Source organism: Sturnus vulgaris, chromosome 10 (assembly GCF_052056855.1).
Source record: "Sturnus vulgaris isolate bStuVul1 chromosome 10, bStuVul1.hap1, whole genome shotgun sequence".
Classification (NCBI taxonomy): domain Eukaryota; kingdom Metazoa; phylum Chordata; class Aves; order Passeriformes; family Sturnidae; genus Sturnus; species Sturnus vulgaris.
In genome coordinates, this window is record NC_142252.1 from 9,959,048 (window position 1) to 9,975,869 (window position 16,822).

Sequence of the window (16,822 nt, forward strand, 5' to 3'; positions counted from 1 at the left end):
GTCCATTTTCTAAATTACACATGCTTGAATTAACATCAAGTGCAATTTCTGTGAGCATTGCTATAGCTGTTTTGCAGTATGAACGACAGCAGAATTATGCTCAGTCCCCCTGCTTTTACCAGTTTTATATTCATCAGCCTCGTTGTCATCCTCAAGGTGCTCAGAGGCCGTGAGGAAATCTTCTTCTATTGAGGACACAGAGCAGTTTGTGTCATCCTCAGGCTTTAGGACACGAGTTTCTGTCTGCAGCTGCCTCTCCTGAACGAGCTCAAGTCCAATCAGAAACTTGTTTATTTCAAAAATGATGCAGCTTGCGCTGTTCCTCCTGTCCCCCCTCGCACACTGAACCAAGCAGACATCTGCCAGCCAAGGACACTAGAGGGGAAAAGAATCACAGTTATTCAATTAAAAAATAAAACTTATTTTAAGCTCCCCTGTCTATAAATATCTTGGGAATGTTCTGTTGCAAAGATGCAATACGATTTGTCTGTTCCATGTTAGTAACAGTATGCACTTACATGTATGCCAAAATAAGATTTCTTGGACTGACAGCTTTTATTATACAAGTGTTTTAGTAGAGAAGCCAGCTGTATCACAGGGGATACTTGGCAATTTTGTGGAAATTTGTTTGTTTTCAATCAATTTGTTGTTTTAATGAAAGAGACTTATTTATGTTAGTCATCTGACTTGCTGTTATTAATGGCCTCACACTACCTGGTATTACCTCTCTGGAGGGAATTCTTTGTGGGCATGAATTCCTTCTCAGGGCCATTTCTGTTGCAACACTTGTTTGAAGACAGCCCTGTAAATACTGGCTGGTAAGATTGTGAAGAGCAGGCCACTGCTACATGTTCCAACATACCATTTTTAAATAGTTTTTTATTTTGTGTCTTTGCTGCTGCTCCTCTCATTCCCTCTTTGTCCAAAGCCCCATTATTTCAGGCAACTGATACAAGCTCCCACTGGAAATGAGGCTCCAGTGAACAGTGTGCTCAGCCTTTATATAAAACTTCTCTAGAAGTTTCTCAGAAAACTGCCTTCTCTAGAGGAGCTGTGCAATTAAGATGAAAGCTGGACAGAAACTGAGAGGAAGGAACTCTTGTTATCCTAATTTTACTGATATTAAAACAGTTGGACATTTATACAACAGAGCTGAGTTGATGTCTCTTCATGGGGCCATGCTTGTTGTATGGATGTACCCTGAACTAAAGCCAACTTTTGCAGCTTGTGATGTGCTTTGAACTCAGGCTCCCAGGAAAGAGCCAGCTTGGGTGGAACCAACTTTGGATTGGATTGAGGCAGAAGCTTTAGGCTGTGCAAAAGATGCTCTGGACCCCCTGGGCATTTGCACAGTTGCTAACACAGGAACGTGACCCCATCCTGGACTTTTTGTCTTTGAATGCAAACCAAATATCTGCTAATAAAGAGAGTGGGATGAGTGTTATGCTGGATTAACATGTTTATTAGCCTGCTCTTCCTTTCCACCTAAAAAATGTGTCTGAACAGCAACCAGATAAATTAGTGTGTTAAAACAGAAAAGATAGATTAGATAGCTGCTATGAAATTGAATCAGGCTTGAGCATGCCCCATATTGTGAAAAATGCTATGAAAAACAGATGCAGCCTTAGATCAGACATTCCCTTGCTTTTTCCCCAATCCACAGTTTGTGGGGTTGTACTTGGGAAAATGGCTTGAGAGGCAGCAGCATAAAAATCCTTTACAAAAACTCCGCCAGTCACCTTACAAATGAATTTCTCTGAAAGCCAAACAACAGGATAACTGTGGCATATCTGGCCAATAAATCTCATCCAGCTTCAATGTAAAGCTTTACTCAACAGAAATTTATTTAGTTCCTGTTTGTCTCTTGCCTCCACTCCCTATGAGAGGGCTGCCAGCCTCAGTGTCTGTAGGCTTCTGGAGACAGGGGTGACTTGGGTATTTCAGTTACCTTGTTTGGGTCTCAGACCATCCCTGTGTGTATTGCAACACCTTGAGATGTGGGGTTTGGAGCTCCATTGCTCCCACCACAGCCTTGTGCTTGTATTTGTTAAACATTTCTAAATTCAGCCATTAGTCATGAGTGGCAAGAAAGCTCAATAACCTGGTAATTGCTCTCTTTAATGATTAGCTTATTGGTACACCATAAAATTCAGTGATCTTTGCCATATAGCTGTAACGGGGTCTGCTTCAAGAAAGCTTTTGTACACAAGGTAATTTCAGTGAAAAAAAGTTTCCTGCTTTTCTTATCTGCAACAGACAAACCTGGCAATACCTATTCACATTTTAAATTTGTTGAGACAGTTTTGTACTCCAGGGTAACTGCAATTTTAATGAAGTTGAGAGATGAAGATGAATTGGGAATGAAAGTGGCAAGTGGCAAGACCATGGGAGTCTTTAGGAGCTGTACCCTGGCCCAGCTCTATGCACAGAACTGTTACCTTTTTCCTTTCCCCCTCTGCTGCCCTTCTGCTACTCTTGAAATCTGGGCTTACAGATCAGTCATCTCTGGCACCAGTGCCTTCCTCCCCTGAAGGATCAAGGGCTAATGTGCCTTAAAGCATTACCAGCTGCAACCCAGACACGTGCAGGATGCAGAGGGAATAGCAGGATCTCTCAGCTAGCTTTGTGTACCTGGTGTGTGTCCCCCCACCGTGCACCACACACTTAAATCTGTCTGACAAAGGCTGTTGTTTGTGTATTCGCAAACTTCCACTCATCTCAAATTGATCTCAGGGCTTTCAGGGTCCTTTTCCCATTTTTCAAATTCCATCATTCAAGGGCATGATCTAAGATTAAAGATGAGTTTGACTCCTACCTGAGGAACCTCATAATCAGCCTGCAGGTTTCCTGAGGTCAATCCACTCAGCAGGACGATTTCATTTTCCTTTGGTGGCTGTACATTCATTGAACTGATGAGTTTGGGGAGATTGGGTGACACACTGATCAACTTCTGTAGTACGAAACAGAGATTTTGCTCTCAGGTAATGAAGTCTGAGTTGCACAGTTATATTCATAAATACTAAAATGAAATATCACTTATAGGCATCTTTTTATAAAGCTCACTTCAAAGTATTACTTCTAGTAGATTAAGAATAGAACTGGCAGCATTAAAATGCACATTCTTTCTTTTGAGACACAAGACAAGGATGACAGTATAAACTTTTGCTCAAGTGTCCAGCAGGACAATCTGCCATCCCTCACATTGTCACATGCTGAACATTTTGATTGGATTGGTGCATCTAAATACTTCTTATTACATATGAGTTCCTTAGACTGTGAAAGCAGTGTCTCTCTCACGGTCTGAAACACAAAAGCTTCAGTAGTTATGGTAATGAGAACAGGGCAAATCTTGTTTTCCTCCAGGCATGGGACTAGCAAGAAACCAGTGGAAGTTACCTGGAAATTGCCAACCAAATCAATGCAATGCCAAACATGGAACAGCAAAAATACTGGAGATGCATGAAATATGCCTTTCTTTGCTGTTACACTGCATACCTTCATGACCTTCCATTTGTAATGATACAGCCACTCCCTACATGTTATGTATTTGTTAGAGGCAAAGGCAGTAACAGCACAGCATCAGTGATGCTATACAGATCTGTATTGTCCCCAGCACGTGCAGGGGACATCTGTGCTCCTTTGTGTACAAAGGCCAAAAAGACAACACCTACTCTGAGAGTGCAGCTCTCTCTGCCAAGGATCTTGGTGTCCTTGTTCTGTGAACAGAGAACCATGGCTGACCCCCCAGAGCAGGAGCAGAGTAAATACCATTTCCATTTTCTGCACCACCATGGCCCGTGTGTTAGTGCAGAACATCCACATCCCTTCAGGGAGTGCAGATTTGGGTACCCAGCTCTCTGCTTTAGTTACTAACCAAGGCAACAATACTTCACTTTTTTCCTTTTCATCCTCAAAATATTAAACTTGCAGTACTGTTATTTTTCCTTGGATTGAATTAGATATAATAAAACTTTCTGGCTTAGAAAAGCTAAATCAATATTGGGAAACTGTTCACTTTTCAGGGGACTGATCTTTAGATGAGACTAAGTATTTTTATTTGACATAACTGAATTCAGTGCTTCAATTCAATTTGATGTTTCACTGTAGCATAAACAAGTTCTCATTTTTTTTCTTTTTCCAAATTATAACCTTTCTGTTATCACAAACACTTCCTGAAGTATCTGCTTCTCTACTGCCAAAATTGCCACATTTTATCAGACTTCTTAGGTGGAAATTAGGGCATTTTATGTATCTTTTACTTCACTTCTTTACCTTTTCTTCAGAAAAAAAAGGAGTCTGGAAGTATAGTTATTTTACACAAATCCCCCAATTTAACCCATTCCAAGGTTCAATCAGTAATACAAAATCCTAACAGTACCTATTAGTAAATCAAGTACCTGCTAGTAAAGAGTTATATATTTCATATGAACAACAGCTGTGCCAACATCTTCAAAATTCTTCTAAGAAATACTTTCACCACACCACTGTATTGTACAAAATTCCAGGCCACTCAATGCTAATTTACAAAACCTGCTTATTATACACAAAAATAAGGATGAAGGCGTTTCCTCTTGGAAAAGAATGCATAGCATCCCTGTGCTAACAGGGAATTTTTATTACCTACACTGAAAACTGAGAACAGATGTCTAGTTCTAAGATTGAGGGAGAAACTTCTGGTGTTTCCTCTTATACCTTTTGCTCCTCAACAAACATTGTAAACAACAATAAAACCACAGCATTTTAGAAAACAACCAGCGCTTCTATGGCTTCAGGAAAGTAAACCTCTCAAGCTGTTCTGCACAGTTAACCTGCTGATTCAATAGAAAGATAATTTTGCTGCAAAATGCCATATTTATTTTTGAAAACTGAATTTTCACAGATCCAGGATGCAGAAAACAGCACAGAAAAACTGTTCCTGCTAACAAATGACTTGCAGGAGGCATCAAGGTGCCAGTACTGGTTGTTCTATGAGCTAAAAGTGTTTCCAGCACATGAACTGTAATGGTTTAACCAAGGAACTCCCTGGGAACTGCCAGGAGATCCTACCTGTGCTCACTCACTGCAATTGCTTCTGTTCTGGTGTGTCAAACATGGGCACTGAGCCGGGATGATGAAAAGGAGCTGATAAAGGAAGACAAAACTGACACCAGGCCCTTTCTTTAAAATGTGACTTCTGCAGAATTAAGGGTTTTTTTTCTGGAATGGTATGTGTTTTAAATATCATATCATGATGTAGTTTGTCTCAGTGCTTGTAAAATAACCAAGGTTTTTATTGCTTCTTAAAAATTTACTTTTTCCTACCCTCGTAACTTTCAGTTAAACAGATCAAACACACCCTTAGTTCTGTTTTATCTAGCCCCCCTCCTCGAGAGGACATAATCTACCTACGTGGAGTTTGAGTAAGACAGCTCAGCTGAACAAGACCTAGATGACTGGAAGATTTTCAGAGGCTTTTTGGCAGTAGGACAGAGAAAGAAATCAGAAACTGGTGGCAGAGCAGGACACCAGAAACTCTTTTTATGTAGTACTATGCCAATTTTTTTTTTAAAAAAGGATGTATGATATGTCCATGTTCACTTCTCTGATAAAAGCAAGAAATCTATTAATAAACTGCTGTGAATTCAGACTGCAACAATCCATTACAAATTTCTGGGATGGCAATAAGAAATGCTATGTAACATAGTCTAGGGCTGAGACAATTTCAGATTCCTTATGCATTGCTCTCTGTAACACTTAACAACCTAGGGTTGGCTTTGATTTGTTAATAGAATTTTAATCTGTATTTTTACTGGTGGGTCTGAATAGATCCATTGTGCATGTTTTTAGGACCTCAGCAGTTACCTGTTTCACTCGCTCATCACTGCAATCATCTCTGTTGGCATCTAAATTCACAAAACAAACCTGCAATGAGAAAGATAAAGCACTTTATAAAGTTGTATTAGAGTGACAGCAGCCCTTTTAAAGTCACTATACTTTCATTTTCTAGTCTTGTAGCTGAATCTATGAAGCCTTTTCCTACTACAAGAAAGGCAGAAATGTTAGTAAAGAGAACATTGGAGGAGATGTTAAGAAAGGAGGGAAAAAAGGAATGAGTCATGACTTTATCTGTACTGATAATTGACTTGTCTGATGAATGAGCAAAAGTTGCAAATATACAGAGGGTATTAGTAAAGTTAGAGGAAATGTTAAAAATACATTTGATTGTATATCTGATAAATTCTTCATGTCTTACTTTCCCAGTATTACTTCTTTTCACTTGTTGCTAAACGTTTTTTAAGCACAATTTTGAGCTGCTTTTAGAGTTTTTCTGCACACCACAAAAATACTGGAGTTTTTTTCCTAATTTTCCAGAGTATCTATGAGAAGTGTAAAACTTCATGACAACAATTTTTTAAACTTGGCTCATGAGCCAATATTCAACAGGAAGTTTTCAGCACTGCTAACTGGGCAGCAGAGGTGCAGAGCAGCTTCACTGCCTGGTGATTCACCAGAAAGTTCTGCTTTTGATGAGGAGGCTTTTGCTACTTGTTTGATTATTATGTGTTTCAGCAACTATTTAATGGTAGTGAGATTGATTTAAACAGAATCTTCAGATCTAAAGACCATTTAATTTCTGAAGACTTTTATTTTATTATCTGCTTACTGGAAGGCCATTTTCTAATGAGAAAAGCCCTTCTCCAGCTCTGAGTTAGAAACAGGGACTCCAAAACTAGGCTGACTGTGAAGTTTATGAGAGTTTGGTGTTGTCCCCATTTAACCCAAAACCTAACACAAATTCAAGATGCAGTTGAAGCCAACACCTGATTCCAAATAAATTGCAGATCCAAAATTTAACACAGAAGAGCTGATATATATTTTTTTGCTTCTTTTTTTCAGTGGAGAGGAAATACTTTCCCTAATTCCCTGTAAATATCCCATAGAAAATCAAAATGCTCTAAATTATCCCCTTCTCCAACACTGTTGTGTTAGGCACCCAAGCTCCTGTTGTGTGCCTGCTTTTACACCAAGACAACCCTGATTTCAGTTTATATATGCACATGCCATATGTACAGATTATGACCATCTGCAGTAACAGCCAGCACAGCAGATGGAAAGATCCAGCCAGTGCTCCCATTATAAACCAAAAAAAAAACACCCAGCGAAGAAGAAAGCTTTTTGCCCTTTTAAATAGTTTAATGTCATCTTTACATGAACTTACAAACATATTTTCCAGCCCTTTTAGAGTTTTAGCAAAAATATTTCTGTGCCTGATAATGACAACAATCAGGATACACCACTGTCACCTACTGATCTTTCAATAAATAGTTATAAAAATTTCTAAGCTACAAGCTTAGATAACTAAAATAGTAAAAATACCCTCTAGCAATGTAGTATGGTGGTTATGTAATGTCCCAAACATATTACAGTTGATTAGATAAACACTTCTCTTACTTTCTGCTGGGTTTTCATGTGTAAGCATTGCACATATCAACAATAGGTAGTTACCAAAAAGCTTCCTTTTTTTAATTTTTTTTTTTATTTTCAGAACCTAATGAATTTGCAGTGTAAAACCTGCACCAGTACTTGTCAAATACACTTGTCAAATTCCATTGATATTGATTTATTATATTGCCAATGAAGACTTTTAACATTTCCTGTTCTGTGGATTTTGCAGTATTAATTATAGGCAATATTTAAGCAAAAACAGTTTCACAGTGGTGAAAGGCACTGACAAACTCGTTTACTTTTTCCTTTTGCTGTGAGCAGGAGACAGGACTAGAAGGGAAGGTACTGTAACCATAAATTACCTGTGTAAAGTTCCATCCTGGCCTGCTCTGCACTACTGCTTCCTTCTAGGATATTTTTGTTGGATATTTTTGTTGGACATACTTCACCAGTGGTGCTCAAATAGAAAATTATTTATTATGAAAAATCTCTCCCTGTTTTCTACTTATATAATACAAGTTTTAGGCTCTCATTAGCTTGAATTGCTTGATTAACTTCTAGTAATTATCAAGGACACCTCCATTGAAACAAGGCAAAACAACACTAAACAATTAATTATCTTCAGGACGGAAATACTGCATAAATTATGAAGAGCTAAGGTCAGGTCAGGATTTGCTAACCTCAGTTTAATTCTGATTTTTTTTCTTTGTGTTAGATGCAGCTTAGTTTAGCTGTAACCCAACCTTCTCCTCATCATGGTATCTCTAAATGTCAATCCTTTCCCAGCCACTTCTTTACTCTTCACATCCTTGACTTCCCACAAACACCTTTTCAGTTCCAAAATGTGTCTGCTTTCCACTTACACTGATCTACTGTCTGGAAACCATACAGAAACTTCAAGATATCACCTTTTTTTTTTCTTTTTTCTGTCTTAGGAAATACTTATTTTGGAGGGAGAAACCAACAAAATTTAAATGGTGTTGCATAATACAAAAGGCAAACAAGCCACCACCCAAATTCAGGCTTTACACAGTGAGAGAGTCACCCACAACTTCCCGGGTAGATGCCAGTATCTACTTTTGGTTCAGTAGTTTTTCCAAGTTTAGAAATGCCCTTTCTCAAGAGAGAAAAGTGCTGTTCTTTTGGTGAACACGTACCACTGCACTGAGAGGTAGAACAAAGCAGGATGCTACATGTCCCTAAACCATTTAATGCACAGGCACACAATCTCTAAATAGCAGCTCTTGCACTATGCAGATTCTTGTACATCAATAGCCCAGATTTAGGTCTGACCCCCAAACTTCCTTTCATCAAATCCTCCAAGCATTTCTACTAGGATACTTCCAGGCAGGTTGTCATCCTAACTTGCTGAGCTCTCGAAGTCTTTACTTTCCAGGATCATATAAAAAGCAAATAGAGAAGCTTTGGTTTTGCTTTTTCTTCTGTATTTTGTATGATAATTTCTATAACTGGTAAGAGGTGCATGGGGCAAATTCCATAGATCAGTGAAGTCCTGAAATCTGCTCTTGAGTTGGTATAGAAATTATGTAGACACTTCACTTTTTAAATGAACTATATATTAAGAAATTCTTTTCTATAAAGTATTTAAGGATGTAAAGTAAACACAATATATTTTCCTCAATGACAAATGGCCTTAGGATATAATAACCCAGTAAGCAAAGTGAGAGCCACAGTTCTGTGTTCTGTGCTGTGAGGGATTATGGTCAACACTTGCTTGAAGTGCTGCAGGAGGTGGTTTTTTTTCCCCCAATAAAATCAAACACATCTACATTATATCACCTTCCCAAAAATTTCAATATCTATTTTAAAAGAAAGGAAGTTAAACTGAAGAGACAAGACTCAAAAATGAGAACTATATACAGATGGCTTGTGCAACCTGAATTTTACCTCATATGCCCACATTTATGCAATGCAGTATTGCTGCCTAATTCAGTGAACAGGAAGCCTGCAAAAAGGGGGAAAATTATGCTGGATCAGAGTACTGTGTATCTGCCACTTTCTAATATGTGAGCCCATGACTTTGTAACATAAAGGGCACTCCTAAACACAGTTTCCTAGTTTCTAATCCATCAATATCTGGATTAGGACAACACAGTTAGACCATCAGAGTGGCAGCAGGACTACATGCAGGTGACACAAACTGCTTCATCCCTGTCATTCCTCACTGCACCCATCCATCTGATCCTCAGCTTTGGCCCAGGTGTCACCAGCAGGCTGGGTTTGGTGCCATCACCTCAGCAGAGCCTAAATGTCTGTGCAGATGTTTGATTTGCAGCAGAACTGTGCAGAACTCTCCATGTTCTGTGCTGTCCTGTTTGGTCTGTCAGGATGTAAATGCTGTCTAAAAATGAGCTTATAGAGTCTTTATTTCCCAGTGTGCTGTTCTGCTTTTCCCATCCTCTTCCTGACACATCACTATGAGTCAACTCATGCCAGGTGCCAGTTCAGACACCCCAGGAGACAGAGGGAACAGCATGTTTGGGACTGCTCTTTTATCTGCACATAAAACTCCTGTTTAATTTCCTACAAACAGAAGTAAAAAGGTAATTAGCCCCAGGAGAGATCTCAGGAGAAAGTAGTTCTGAGCAGGCAGCTCCTGGGTGCCAAGTTAAAACAGTGTAGATGCCTAAACCTGAACATGTGCAGGATACAACTGTGGGATATGAGAAGGTGAGCAACTGCTGAGCCCAGGACTGAAGGTAGTTTTATGTAAAAATCCCAGTTAGAGTGCTGGTAGGAATGGAGTTCTCACAGCAGAGAACTGCAGCAGCAACTGCAGCTCCAGAGCAGGAAAGGCAGCATCAGACTGTGCTCCCCTGAGCTTCCCCCATGCCCTCAGCAGCTGCTGACCATCTGTGCTGACCAGAGTGCAGTGGCAGGAGCAGAAGGCAGCTGCACATCAGGACAGCCAGCTGTGTCCTCTCTGCCCTGTTTGGGTGACCAGGCATGCAGCTCTCCCAGTGTCACTTTTAAATTAACATGCACCTTGCTGCACTTCTTTGCATCTTGCCTTGTTGCCCGTGAGTGACAATGCATCTCACACCAGTGCAGTGACATTCTGATTGTTATTTGGCATTATCCTTTGAAATACTAAAGGCTTGGCATTTTACTTCCATGTTGTCTCCCCTTCATATTTTGGGCAGGTATTATTCTCAGGGTGTGTGTTGTTTCTTATACACTATTATTCAGAACACTTCATCCCTTTTTAAATGCAGAACTGTGAAGGTACAGTTTGTGAAGAGGGTGATTGAATTTTACATCAATTGTGATTGCTGTGACAGTTGTTTTAAGGATTTAATGGAATCTTTGACCACAGTAATTTGTGCTCTTAGCAATAACTCTGTAATAGGATGGCAGATTTGGAATTCTGAGCCTATTCTCATCCTAATTTCATCTCTGCAGAAGTAGAAAAACAATACAGTTGCTCTAAACTTCTGTTAGACCTAAGTCTGAGTCTGCTGGCTCTAGAAAGGTTAGATCACTGTGATTGCACAATAACAGAATTGAGCTGCTCCAAGGCACTGCTCACTGGAATGGTGACTATTTCAGAGAACCTACAGCTGCATGATGGGCTCCCTCAAGAGCTGAAGTCAGCAAAAGCCTGAGGAAAAAATATTGTTTTACCCTGTACTTGAGAGCCAAAGTAAACTGTAACCCACAGAAAATATCAAAGGAGTGGCAACGTGCCAGATTCTGTCCAGAAATTTGCTGTGAGCTTCGTCTCTTTGAAAATGACTCGAATCACTCACATATTTTTGACTTATATTAGGATGGTATAAAATGCCTTTTCCAGCAGATTGTATCCACACAGCCAGTTTGTGTGACAGGAGCATTTGTTTTGATGGCTAGCAAAATGCTGATCTGCAAAGCTCCCAAACAGAAGTTTGCATTTATTTTCACTTGTCTTATTTATGCTAATGTGATGGCTAAATAAAAACCCTTGGACTTTTTGTGATGTATAGATATAAATATGTGTGTGTAGATATATATATGATAGTATATATATGTGTACTGTCCATAAGGTCCCCTAATCACTGACCTCTCCGTTCCTGAAAATTGCAATTTATTGAATCTTGTAATCACATTAGAGTTTCAAGTATCATTTTTTAGAAAGATAAAAACCAAACAGCTGTGAAATGAGGATTTCTAAATAAATGTTCTAAAATGTCACGTCAGATCATCTATTAGCTAGTAAGGAAACAAACTGATAGTTTTGTAGACCCTAGGAATCTTTTTATCATCTAGGTCTGGTATGACTTGTGTGAAAGGATGATTGCAAACTTTTTTTGGAAGCTTGTGGCTTTTTTTATTCTCAGGGTGTGTATTTTTTCTTATATATTATTATTCAGAATATCCCTTTTTAAATGTAGGACTGGGAAGGTACAGTTTGTGAAGAGGGTGATTGAATTTTACATCAACTGTGATTGCTGTGATAATGTGGCTTCACCACAATTATTTACTAAAAGAAAACCTTCATAACTGATATTTGAGGCCTCTATGGCTCCATCTCTCAGTATAAATTCTACAGTATAATTCTGATTCATGAGCTGGAAAGCTGCTGTCAGGTTTTCCCTGTGCCTCAGGCTTTGGAGAGTAGAAGCCTCCCTAGATTGCATCTTCAGACATTTGGGCAAATTCACTGCATTTGATGGGAATCTTGTTATCAACCACTCTCTGACTGCCCCAGTGAATATGCACATGTTGGGTGTAAAACTTCCTTCACGGAAATCACTTTGCACCCATCAAGGCCAGGAACAATAGCCAGCCTAATATTTCTACCCTTTGCTTGTCTCTCATTACCATTACAAAGTTAATTTTTTTGCTGTCACTTTTATTTATAGACTGGCATCAAAAGGAGTTTTTACTGCAGAATGAATAGAAAATATTACTGCTTGTGCAAGACTAAAAAGTTAATTTACATTTCTGTACAATCTTAGATGCCTACATTAATCTTCTTAATTTTTTTTGATAGGTCTTATTATGCTTATTTATTTTCTTTCTGTTTCCATTTAAATGTTAAATAGAACCTCAGAGGACTAGATAATATAACTGTGACAGTTAACAGATCTGATTTCAAGATCAGTCAAAAAAAAAAAGATAAATACAAACCAATAAACCATAATTGATACCATCATCTAGCTTTGTTCAAGTTAATCTTGACTTTTTCCATTTCCTGTGTTTGAAAATTGTTGGTATGGAAAAATTATGGTTCCATCAGACCACTGCAGGAAGTGTTATTTTAAAGGAGAATTTGTTCATGAGCAAAATAATAAGTAATAACTTGAAATCAGTTTGTGGGTTGCTCAGAAGCTGGTCCTGCACCTTATCCTCTTCCTGCCTCCCCTGCCCTCCTGCTCAGCAGCCTGGGCCTGTTACTGAAAACAAGCACAGTCTGCAAAATGTGTCAGTGACCAGGCTGCTCCAGGAAGAAAAAGACAAAGCTTCATAAAACAGAACTTCCAAATTTTAGACACGTCCAGGGAAAAGATTTCATAGAAACTGTTGAAACTTTAAATTGCCAAAATTCAATGATGCAATAAAGCTTTAACTGTTGTGGTTAATATAGGTCAGACTCTGCTAAATAACTCAGCAGAAACAGAGGAAAGTCCCAAAAGGTTTTGTTTAAAATGACTGAAACCATCACTGCATAAGAGCACTGTCCCAAATGCACCAAAGAATAGAAACTATTCAATGGTTTCAATAAATAAGCCATTTAACAATGCAACCAAGGTGAAAGACTGACTCCCTGCAGCCCCAAATTCTGATTGTCTTGGCAGTCTCTGCCCAGGCTGGTTTTGGTAAGCTAAGAAATATAACTGCCTGCAGTCTACAAAGCCAAACAGATGAATTCTTTAATCCTATAAGCAACTGAAGCAGGAAATTATGATGATGTTTGATTCACAGAAAAGAGAACATGGATGGTATGTTACTAAATGAATGCTCAGATTTCTGGGACAGTTGAGTATTTGCTTAACGTCTTTAACACACCTAGATACTTTTATTTGGTACAGCATTGCTCTAAACAACTATAAAAATCAATTATTTTTCTCAAAGACATTTGGGTGACATGCAGAAGCACAAAACGAGATTAAAGCGTTATAAGCACTTAAATCCATTCTGCTTATCTGTGCACAGCAAACTGTTCTGTGGTGCTCTACAGGATTTTTTCAGTACTTGAGAAAGATGAGGAAGTCAATGTGGCTAAGCCTAATTAAAAAATGCAAATGATTTTGCTAAACAAAGATGTCAAGTGAAAATACTCCATAGCAGTGCCTGTGATAGACCGATCAGACTCAGGCTCTGCCTGCTCCAGGTCTCAGGGGTGTCAGGAGGAGCAGGAATTACCAAGGTGCAGCTATCAGCAGATAGAAAGAGTCAACTGTGCATTCTACAACTAGATACAGGTCAGATCAGCAGCTAAAACACCAGTACCAGGAACTGTGTATTTGGTTTTGAGTTTTTAAATTGAGCTGGTTCTTCCTTACTTGCCTCTATTACTCTAATTACACTTATCACTTCATTATAATACACATTGTGTTCCTCCCTCTGTATTTTTTAAGTAAAATGTTAATATGCATAACAGTTCAGACCAGTATCTCATTTTTGTTCTGTTTTTCACACAGTGGGGCAGGTCTGGTGTATTTTGCAGTCTCCCAGGCTTAGGTGCCTTTTGTTCTGGACTGCACTGGGGGGAAGCAGGAATGGGGAGGTGGCACTTTGCAGGGCAGCAGGGAAAACCAGCAGCTCCATGGCTGTCACCTTATGAAACTTCCAGATAAATCTCTACTCAAAGCTTTCTGTGAAGGGATTTCAGGACTGTATCCAGTAGATCAGAAACTGATGTCTCTATATGAAAAAGAGGCCCCTTTTCTCCTCTGATTAAAAAATTCTTTACTAAAAGCAGGTCATTCTGTAAGTTCTCTCTGCTTTTCAGAGGATGGGGTGAGAATTAAGGGAGGAAGCACGCAGGTCTGATGATAGGTTTTGATTGAGCTCACTTGTATGGTAAATATGCACCATTATACACTGTAAGAAATTAGGACTGCAAAATCTAACTGATCTGGGTAATTTCCTCAGCTCTTCCTTTTCTTCACCATCCTGGCCCCAGTCCCCATTCTTGCTTCATGGCTCATAAAATTAAATTTTTAAACCAAGACCATCGTGTTTTCTCCCCTTGCAAAGGACTATTTCACCCTTCCATTCACATAATTTACATTCAGCATACAAAGTATCCAGTTACTGCTGACCACTGTTAGAAGCAACAGAAATGACAGCTTTGTGATGGACACAGTTTGGTGACAGTGATGGTTTCTGTCATTTTTAACTAAACCTTTTGGGACTGATCCCTGTTTCTCTGCAGTAGATGTGCACAGCAGCTGTCTGCTCATGCTCTATAAATTGCAGGGCAGCTCTGCCCCAGCTGTTAGACAGCTTATAAATAGGAAGAGATCTGAGCAAGATTAGGTAGAGCATGATTGCTTGAAAAAGAAGGAATGGTACAGGTTCTTGTGCTGATGTATCAGTCTGGAAAAGAGCTGGCTGTCTGACTGGCTGTGTGAGTGCTGAGATTAGAAAAGTCTGCTTGTGTATTACCATTTTAAGGTTAACTTTTCAGCATGTTGATGTGTAAGCTCTGCCACTGCCACTCTCCTCTCAGTAGACTTCATTAAAGTGTAGATCTGTCTGGTTTCTCTGTTGTATAAGGAAGGTTTGAGTTCACACCCTTACAATTCCTCAGTTTCATCTGTATTCATGAAACCTGTAGGAACTCTGGCTCTGGAACCTCTGGCCTACTGTCAAATTAGACATATATCATCCAGTAAGCTCAAAAGTGACTATTTCACTTGAGCCTGAAATTATTTCTGTTGGCAAACAGGCAACCAGAAACTCTAATCATGCATCTTTACTGAGGCTGTAATTCCAGGTGTTCTCTTGATTCTTTAAAAAAAATTAATCACTAATTCAACTAATTTAAATCTAATTCAACTAGTTTGTTGAATTACTTTTATCCACACAAACCCATAGCTGCTTTGAGAGAATGTTTTGCCTAATCACATGTATTTTTGGACAGATTTAGGTCTTTCCCCAGCTGAGGTCTGTTTTACTGAATTCCTGAATCCATTATGAAATAGTAAAGCTAAATAATTTTTCTCACAGAGTTCTTCAAGCACATTGAGGGAGCCAGAAAACAAAAAGGGTGCATGTGTGGATTTGAAAGGACTTATCTTACCCAAGTACACTGTTCAAGAAGCAAATGGGAAAATTCTTTAAACTCTCATAGGAAATAAAGTGATTTTAACTGGGAAAACTAATTTTGGTGAATTTGATACTAATTCTTCCCATATACCTAGGAAAAATTACTTTAAAAATATGACGACCCACATTTGCACATTGTCAGTTAAAAAGAACATAGGATATCTCAATTAAACAGCTGCTGCTGAGGAGGTGGCCATGACATCAGAATTACTGAATCCCTCCCCAGTCCCTGTGTGTCAGGCAAAAGTACCTGTACTTCTGCACACTCACCCATTCTCACCATCTCTGCATTCCCAGAGCCAGACCACAGAGCTGCTGTAATCACAGATGTTTTTCTACTAAATTACATAGCAGCTGACAGAAATAAAGATCTGTCCATGAGTCAGTTGGATTATTAGCTCTATCATTACCATTTTTAAGCTTTGCAATTTAAAAAAATTAGTTGTTTGTTCCACATACTTAGTTGTATACATAGCTGGAGAAAAAAAATACCTGAATAACACTTCTGAGGGGTTTAGAACAAACCCTGGAATAAAACAAGAATCTTCTAGCTTTCAGTTTCTTGTATCTGGTATAGTAAAGCTGGGAATCAGAAAAGTATTCTCGTCTGAACTTCTTTCCCTAGACAAGTTTCTACCAGGAAAACACCTGCCTTCTTCATGATCATCTTAAATCTGCAGACTCAGACTGCAGAAAGAAGAACTACAGTGATGATTAAAGGCTGGGCTTCTGTAGTTCTCAGTCTCTTTGCAGAAGACCAAAGAGATGAGAAATCTTGGCATCTACTTGAGGACTGGGCTGGATCTTTTTGGAAAAGGAGCTGGAAATCTCAGCCTGAGCTGGGTTCCTGCAGTACAATAAGGAGTGTTGTTTTGGTAATTTCAGTGACCCTGAAATGTGTGGTGATTTTAGTTCTCTAACTTACAGCTGTTGTATGGAGAGCTGCAGTGCATCCAGGGCACATGGACACACCCTTTGTCTGTACAAGGTCCTGACAGAAGCTCTTTGGACAAGGGAACACCAGTGGCAAAACACTCAGCTGCACTTGGGTGGAAGCTAAGGTCCCATGCTAAGAGCACAAAGCTGTGCAGGACTTCCACCCTGCCATGTTCTTCAAGCT

At 39.2% G+C, this 16,822-nt stretch overlaps 1 protein-coding gene across 2 annotated transcripts in view; it reads right to left on the bottom strand.

Annotated features, from left to right (window-relative positions):
- The window catches only part of SPHKAP (SPHK1 interactor, AKAP domain containing), a 63,686-nt gene that overhangs the window by 14,792 nt on the left and 32,072 nt on the right, over window positions 1–16,822 (bottom strand). For both annotated transcript variants that reach the window (XM_014877860.2, XM_088170762.1), the window contains 3 exons: window positions 5,842–5,901; window positions 2,816–2,950; window positions 120–375 (listed from right to left, as the gene is read on the bottom strand). In XM_014877860.2, the coding sequence (XP_014733346.2) occupies window positions 120–375; window positions 2,816–2,950; window positions 5,842–5,901 (451 nt within the window). The remainder of the gene's footprint in view (window positions 1–119; window positions 376–2,815; window positions 2,951–5,841; window positions 5,902–16,822) is intronic.